At 31.8% G+C, this 8690-nt stretch overlaps 1 protein-coding gene across 1 annotated transcript; it reads left to right on the top strand.

Annotated features, from left to right (window-relative positions):
* The first annotated feature begins 4188 nt into the window (after positions 1–4188).
* LOC101209478 (coronatine-insensitive protein 1) lies at positions 4189–8186 on the top strand. Its single transcript, XM_004150179.3, has 3 exons — positions 4189–5410; positions 5971–6448; positions 6747–8186. The coding sequence occupies exons 1-3, from the start codon at positions 4929–4931 to the stop codon at positions 7548–7550; spliced, it is 1764 nt and encodes a 587-aa protein (XP_004150227.2). The 5' UTR covers positions 4189–4928; the 3' UTR covers positions 7551–8186.
* The last annotated feature ends 504 nt before the right edge of the window (positions 8187–8690 follow it).

The following is an 8690-nucleotide window of genomic DNA, read 5'->3' as shown; positions in this document are numbered from 1 at the left end:
AAAACGAGGAGCAAAAATGGGATATTTGAGAAGTCAGAAACGTATACATCCTCAACTTGCTAAAAATCTTATTCCCGCTGGTTTTTGTTATATTTCTAACCACCCCACCCCAAAAATTTTCATTCCTACAAATTTCTCTTCTTTTTTTCTTGCCTAAATTTTTACCGTAGGTTTGAATAGGATTGGACTTTGGCTTGGCCATATATCTAAGAGCTTTTAACTAAAAGAGCCTAAATAGGGATCTCTATTTACATGATGGATCGAAAATTGCTATATTTTTCACAAATGTTCTAATGGCCTACAATTTTACACAAATATTTAGTTGAAATGCCCAAGCTACCCACCTTTAATATTAATAGTTAAAAAAAGAAAAGAAAAAAGAAAAGAAAAGAAAAGTGAACCATCTTGCCTAAAGAAGGAGAAACGTGGGAATAGTTTTCTTTTCAAAATATCTTAATACTTTCCTTATTGAAAAAACTTTCAAATTGTGCTCTTCTTCCTTCCCAAATCTACCGACAACATCCTTCTTCCATCTGCAATGTTAGAAATATTGTGTTTATGCTAAAGCAGACGACTTTAAGTGAAGAGTTTCAGCAGAAGAGAACAATTGCCTATAATTTCGGTAAGGGTTGATGGTTATATACAATATTTGTTAGGGCATATTCTGTATGTTTCATACATTGGAATGTTCTTATACCGAAATCAAACTTCTTCCCTAACTTTAGTGTGTCTTTTAACAAATTAGGGTTTCGATTGAAACAAACGAGTACACATTTGATATTTTGGCTATGCAATATTGTATAGGTAAGAACTATGTGCTGCATGCTCTATGAAACTGTTAGGGTATAATAAGAAAAATAGAGTATATTATGCACTTCAAATGGAAATTTTATTTAGTGTGGAATCAACATGCATGTCGTTCATCTATATTTTACGGATATGTTGTGTTATATAATATGATATGTTAATGTTTTACTGATAAAGTCCATGTGATTTTATTAATGTTTTTTCATACTAGGATTATATACGATAGAGTGATATTGGTATTATGTGTTTATATGATAACGACATGTTTATATGCAGTTGCAAGTATGGTTCGTAACTGCTTGGCTCAAGTTCTAGGCCAAGAACGTCAAACAAAGATGATCCCATTGTAATCGATGATGCAGAGGTGAAGTATATAGGTTGTTATGTGTGTCGTTAGCACTTGATAAACATATATAATACATATTCTATGAAAATTTCTAATATATAAATGGTATATAACATATATAATGCGTAATCTATGCAAGTCCTTCTTAAGAATTCTGTAGTACCTAAGTAGAGGTATATAACCAGATTATCCATATCAATATAACTGCCTAACTTGGATATAAGACGATTGTATAAGTCTTGAAAAGACATATATGTCCATTCACTAAATTTCTGAAACACTATAACTAATGTAGTTGTTGGAATTGTTGAATTATTTTACTGCAATTTGGCCCTACTTGAGAAGAAATAATATATATATATATATATATATATATATGATATTATATATATATATGATATTATATATATATATGATATTATATATATCACTGCATAGAATTATTTCAAAAATACAAGGGTATATAATGATCATTATACAATACTATTTAAATATGAAAGGAAAATAACATTGTTTATATACTTGACTGATTGTATACTATAATTCACAATTTAAGAAACAAATTTAATAACATGAAATAAATATGCACTCAAAGAAACAGATGTAATATAATTATATCAGTGTATAGTATTATTTAAAATATATATCGGTATAATACAATCTATTTAAATCAAATCATATTCTAACCATGTTTACAAAATTAACTTTCAATATATTAAAAAAACGCAAATTAAAATTGATGTGAAAGACAGGTTGGTTAATAAAAATATGGAAGTCTTATTAATGAAATTATAGACGAGATTTTTGAAATATTGGCATAAAATCAAAGCCAAATTCGGTGTGTCTTCTTTTTTTTTTTTTTTCTATATCTAATTTACTATTTGAGTTCCAATCAAACTAAACTTTTTAGTAAAATTAGTTAATCGTTGTCCACACTTTATCGTCGAATTTGATCGGTCTATCACTGCAATCATATGACTAGGAATGAGATATATATGACAATTTTTTTGTTTGGCCATTTATTTGTCTCTTAATTTAGACTGTAGTCTTAATTTGTTCTAACTTTTAAAAAAATTGATTCTCTCTTACAATAGTAATAATTCAAAAAATTTACTATGATTGTTGCAAAATCTCCATTTACTTCAACATCAGTTCAATAGACATCCACTCATGATTAACTATTAAATTTTCAATTAAGGACAAATTGTTCAAATAAACTTTTGCTTTACTTTATAGTTAATTTTCAAATAAAAAAATATAAATTCAAGAGAGGGAACCTTAAAAAGAAAAAAATATATATTTGACTTTAAATGTAAAAGAAATGATAAGTACAACCTAAAATGTTTGTTGGAAGTTTATATTCATTGAATTATACTAAATAAAATGTTAGGACTATTTTTAAATACATTCAATTAAATAAAGATATTTATGAAATATAGTAAAAAATATGAATCAAAAAGATTGAGAAATGATATAGGCAAGATTGAAGGTTAAAGAATGAAGATTCTTCCCAATTCTTAAGTCAACGTTGACAAATAATTGTTTACATTTTGCATTTACGTTTGGGCCACACCAAATTGAACCGGACTTAGAAGTCATCTTTGAGTTAGAAAAACGGAACATAAAGATTGCTAGCTCTTGCAATAAGTTTTCCAAGACTAGCTGTATCAACCTTGTGTTATATTTAGGTCGAGTTTACACCAAGTAAAACATTAATTCTGAATGAAATAATAGTAAAACAAGGAAATTAAAAAAAAATAAAGACGTCCTGACAATGTTTTTTAATTAAAGAAAAAATACATGTTTTTAAAAATAGATTTATAAAAGAATATTTAAAAAAAACATTTTAAACATGATCATATAACAATGATTGTTTTTTATCTATATTGATCAATGAATTAAATATATCATTATAACTATAAAACGGTTACAAAATTTAGAACCATCAAATTAACAATAATAGTTGTAATTATTAATTTTGAATTGAAACATTAATTATAAATTAAAATGACAGTGATTTCCAATATTTAAAAATGATCAAAACAATAAAACAGGACAATGTTAATAAATATGTAAATAATTAAAAGATTTAGATTTGATGAATATGTTTAAGAGTTACTTTTTTGTTTTGTTTCTTTAGTATAACATTTGGGGTACGAATTCAAATTACAAATTCAACCGTTATTAATTTACTCGAATGTTAGTTGAGCATATATTCTTATTGGTTAAAAATCTATTTTTATGAGTAGGTTTTACCTTTTAAAATAAATTATAAACTTCACTACTAAGAGTTAGCTCGGTTCATATGAGAACGTTATTTTTTTAAAAAATATTGCATCATATTTGATTATAACAATTCTATATATGATCTCTTAAACAAACAAATAAACAATCCAAACATTTTAAGTTTCAAATCTCTTATGATTGTAACGTATATGTTGGAAAATATTGGTAATAAGTTAAATATTATAATTTAGTAATGAATGTGTCCAGAGTCAACATGACTTTTTTTTTTTATAAATAACTTGAAGTCAATATCACAATTTTTTTTTCTAATATTTAGATGGAAAATTGAACATTGATATTGTACTTTTTTTTTTTTTTTTTTGTTATGAAAATAAAAGCTTCAACTTGAAGGAAATAAATTATTTCAATTGACATCTGAATTAAACCCATATGAGTGCATCTAACATTAACGATTATGAATTTAATATTATAGTATAGAAATTGATAAAGAAAAAAGAAAAGAAATGATATTATATTATTAAATTATAAATAAATAAATAAAGAGATGAAGATATTGGTTTATTTGAAGTTTGAGGGTTGAGGAGAAGTAAAAGGAGCAATAATTAGGTACAGAGAGGATACATTAAAGCAACAATAGAAATAAGCCACGTCATATTAAAATAGCCACTAATCAGCATCTTACGCATCTCAGCTTTTCCAACGCTTAAATCCTATTGGTTCTTAATATTCTTGTCGTTTCTTCTTTTATCTATTCTCACCTCCCCCTCTCTTCATTTTTCTTTTCCCAAAAACCCCTCTATTTCTTCTTCTTTTCTTTTTTTTCTTTCTTTCTTTCTTCTTCTTCTTTCTTTCTTTTCTTTTCTTTTTTCTGAGGCGCATATTAGTTAAGTCTTCGAGTTTTAGCTTCTAGGTCTGATCCAATCCCCCACTCCACAAAAATTCTCCAATTCTCCTCCTCCCTCTCCGCCGTCTCTTCTTCCTCCCTACCTTCTTCTCACCCTCTCTTTCTCTCACTTCGCCGCCTCCCGCCACCTCCATCATCCCCTGATTCCTTCTCGATCCGATTATTACTCTCCTTCTTCTTCCTCACTGCAATTCCCCGATTTCTTCAATTATTCCTTCTGGATCGTGTTTCTTCTCTACCTGGGGACTTTCCTTCATTTATTTACTTTCATAACGGATTTTCCAACTGTTTTCTAGATTTATTTTACACGTACCTTATTCTTCTTCTTTTATTTTTTTGGGAGATATATATATATATATATATATATATATACATATATATATACACACACACACACACGCATATAGAGAGAGAGATAGAGAGAGAGATGGGGAGGAAGAGGGAGAGGGGATTATGTTGTGTTTGTTGAGGAAAGTTAATTATCCGGACTGACTTCTGTAAGAATTGAAGTTTGAGACGGATCTTTAATAATTAACTGAGGACTCTGAGGTTTTCTTTTGGATTTGTGATTCGATTTGGAGTTGAAGGAACTGGAGGGTGTTTTGTTTCAGTTTAATTGAAGTTATGGAAGAACGGGACAGTAGAAGAGTAAATATGGGGATGCCGGATGTGATTCTTGGCTGTGTAATGCCCTATATTCAGGACCCGAGAGATCGTAACGCTATTTCTCAAGTTTGCCATAGATGGTACGAGCTTGATGCGCTTACTCGTAATCATGTTACCATAGCTCTTTGCTACACCACCACACCCGAACGGCTACGGCAACGGTTTATTCATCTTGAGTCCTTGAAATTGAAGGGTAAACCGAGAGCTGCAATGTTTAATTTAATACCTGAGGATTGGGGAGGATATGTTACTCCATGGGTAATGGAGATTGCTAGTTCTTTCAATCGCTTAAAGTCTCTTCACTTCCGGCGTATGATTGTCGTAGATTCGGATCTGGAGCTTCTTGCTAGTGCACGAGGCCGTGTTCTTGTGTCGCTTAAACTCGATAAATGCTCTGGATTCTCCACCGATGGATTATTCCATATTGGACGCTCTTGCAGGTATCTGATTTCGTAACTTGATGTTTTGTTTAAGATGAAATTTCTGGGCGTTGAAAAATTTTGAGATACAGAGAACGAATTAATGTTTTGGATTTGATTCTTGGTTTTCCATTTTCTGGTTCATTGTTATTATTATTTCATTCTTGTCATTGTGCGGCTTTTTTTAATACCTTTTCTGGTTCATTGATATGATTTTCTGATGCTTCTGCACTTTTTAAACGTAAGAAATAAGAAGCTGAAACAGAGTCAAAGTATACGCTAACATACAATATTCTTAAAGAAGGTTTAACATTTTGGGAACTGGTGGGTAAAGAAGGAAACTGTTCTAAGTTATCTTAAATGAAGTTTAATTTGGATTGATAGTGCAATTTCAGCAATTATGTCAGATTGCAAATTTAGTAATTCTGTGAACTAATAATAATAACAGCATGTTTCCCATGTAGAAATTACATTTAAAATAATTTTTTGGAAAAAAAAACAAAAAAAAAAAAAGAGTTCTGATATCTGAATGGCGTTGCTCATGATGATTTTATCATCTTTAATATTGGTTGTCGTTTCAGGAATTTAAAAACATTGTTTTTGGAAGAGAGCTCAATTCAGGAGAAAGATGGTCAATGGTTACATGAACTTGCTAGGAACAACACAGCGCTTGAGACGTTAAATTTTTACATGACAGAAATTACCCAAGTTAGATTTGAAGATCTTGAACTTATAGCCAGAAACTGTCGTTCCTTAATTTCTGTGAAAATTAGTGATTGTGAAATCCTTAATCTCGTGGGCTTCTTTCGTGCTGCTGGTGCTTTGGAGGAATTTTGTGGAGGTTCCTTCGGCTTCAATGACCAACCAGAGAAGTATGCAGGTATAGCATTGCCTCAGAATCTGCGTAATTTGGGTCTTACATACATGGGAAGAAGTGAAATGCCAATAGTTTTCCCTTTTGCAAATCTTCTCAAGAAGTTGGATCTTTTGTATGCTCTGCTTCATACTGAAGATCATTGTACTTTGATTCAGAGATGCCCCAACTTAGAAATTCTTGAGGTATGCTTATCTAATGAAACTTTATGATCTCATTGCTTAGAAGTGCTTCATTCAATTCTCGGTTTGATTCGGAATCTCTGATGGGAGATCCCATATCCATTTACCCCTGTTGTTATATTACAGAGTTCCTTCTTTCTGATTGCCCTGCTATTATCCTCTATTCTCGTACTTTCATTCGCATTGATATTGATTCATGGGAGGATTTTTTTTTTTTCGGTCTTTTTTGGGTATAATTATGCATTATAAAATTTTCATAGTAATTCAGCTAATTGAAGGCTTGATATTATTAACTGAGCAGACTAGAAATGTGATTGGAGATAGAGGATTAGAAGTTCTTGCTCGTCATTGCAAGAAACTGAAAAGGCTTAGAATTGAGCGGGGTGCAGATGAGCAGGGATTAGAAGACGAGGAAGGTCTTGTTTCACAAAGAGGGTTGATTGCTTTGGCACAGGGATGTCTGGAACTGGAATACTTAGCTGTATATGTGTCAGATATCACTAATGCATCTCTCGAGTGCATCGGCACATACTCGAAAAATCTAAGCGATTTTCGCCTTGTCCTGCTGGATCGAGAAGTACGGATAACGGATTTGCCACTCGACAATGGAGTTCAAGCTCTATTGAGAGGGTGTTCTGAGAAGCTCAAGAGATTTGCTTTATATCTTCGACCTGGTGGATTGACAGACGTTGGTCTTGGTTATATAGGAAGGTATAGCCCAAATGTGAGATGGATGCTTCTTGGTTATGTGGGGGAATCTGATGCTGGGCTAGTGGAATTCTCTCGCGGCTGCCCTAGTCTACAGAAGCTTGAAGTTAGAGGATGTTGCTTTAGTGAACAAGCATTAGCAGAGTCCGTGTTGAACCTAACCTCCCTCAGGTACCTATGGGTTCAAGGCTACAGAGGATCCTCTTCAGGCCGCGATCTTCTTGCAATGGCTCGCCGGTACTGGAACATCGAATTGATTCCATCAAGACGAGTTGTTGTGCCTGATCAAGTTGGGGAGATGGTGGTGGCTGAACACCCTGCTCATATACTTGCATACTACTCCCTAGCAGGACCAAGAACTGATTTTCCAGAGAGCGTCGTACCGTTGGATTCGTAGTCCTTGATCGATTCATAGAGCTTATGGGGATGTACATACAACAAGTCAACAACAATCTCTCTCTCTCATTTGTTCTTTCCACTTTTCCACGTACCTGTTAATAGAATTGAAGGTGTTACAAAATCTGCGGTTAGGATGAAAATTTGTGTTTGGAAATGTCATTTTGTTGTGGTGGTATCATCAAAATATAAACAAAGACAGACAGAAAGAAAGAAAGAAAAAACGAATGACAAGGACGAGGACGAGAACAAGACAGAGAAAGACGGTTTTAGTGTTGTAATAAGGCTGTGTTGTTTTTGTTCTTGAAACCGTGCGTGCCATCATGATGATGGAAATGGCAGTTTGAACACTGTTTATTGCAAAGACTTCCCTTTTTCTTTTCTTTTCTTTTTTTCTCTCTTAACTTTTGCCCATTTCAAAGAAGAAGAAGAAGAAGAAGAAGAAACCTTAGCTTTTTGGGTGTGATGGTAATAGTGTAATATTATTTTCTTCCTTTCTGAGTTATAAATCCCATTCAGAGAATTATGGTTCTTTATATATATATATATAGTTAGTTGGTGGGGTTATTGGAGATCAATGGTTTGTATCAGTTGTGAATAAATGAAAGAGCCTTCCACAAACAGTTTCAGAACTTCATATTACCATCTTTTATAACTTTCTTGTTTCATATATGAACTTCAATACAAGTTTCAATGGAGGGCTATTAATTGATATGTATATTTGGTTCAGAAGCTTTTAATTTTGGGTTGCCATAAAGCTTCTTTTGGGGCTTCAAATTTTGTGGGCTATGATTATAGTTGAAATATATAAAAGAAGGATTGAGAGATAAAATCATTAATGGAAACCCCAGCATCCTTCTTCCATTTGGTTCATTCAAAAATACCAAACACTTCATGCTCTCCTTTTTTAGTAACTTCAAAACAAAATTGGTCCTTCTCATGTGATTTTTCTTCTTTTTTATTTCTAACTTTATTCTTTACTTTTTTTATATATATAAAAAAAAATTGTTTTTCTTTATCAAGTGACCATTCAGAAACTAAATTATGCTTTTGATTATTAGGTCAAACTACAAGATCGTTATCAACATTTTGAATCTAAAATATGTTTTTAAATACAACCGATTCACATCCAAAATATTAG

This window comes from Cucumis sativus, chromosome 5 (genome assembly GCF_000004075.3).
Source record: "Cucumis sativus cultivar 9930 chromosome 5, Cucumber_9930_V3, whole genome shotgun sequence".
Taxonomy (NCBI): Eukaryota; Viridiplantae; Streptophyta; class Magnoliopsida; order Cucurbitales; family Cucurbitaceae; genus Cucumis; species Cucumis sativus.
This window is presented reverse-complemented; position numbering and strand designations above follow the sequence as displayed.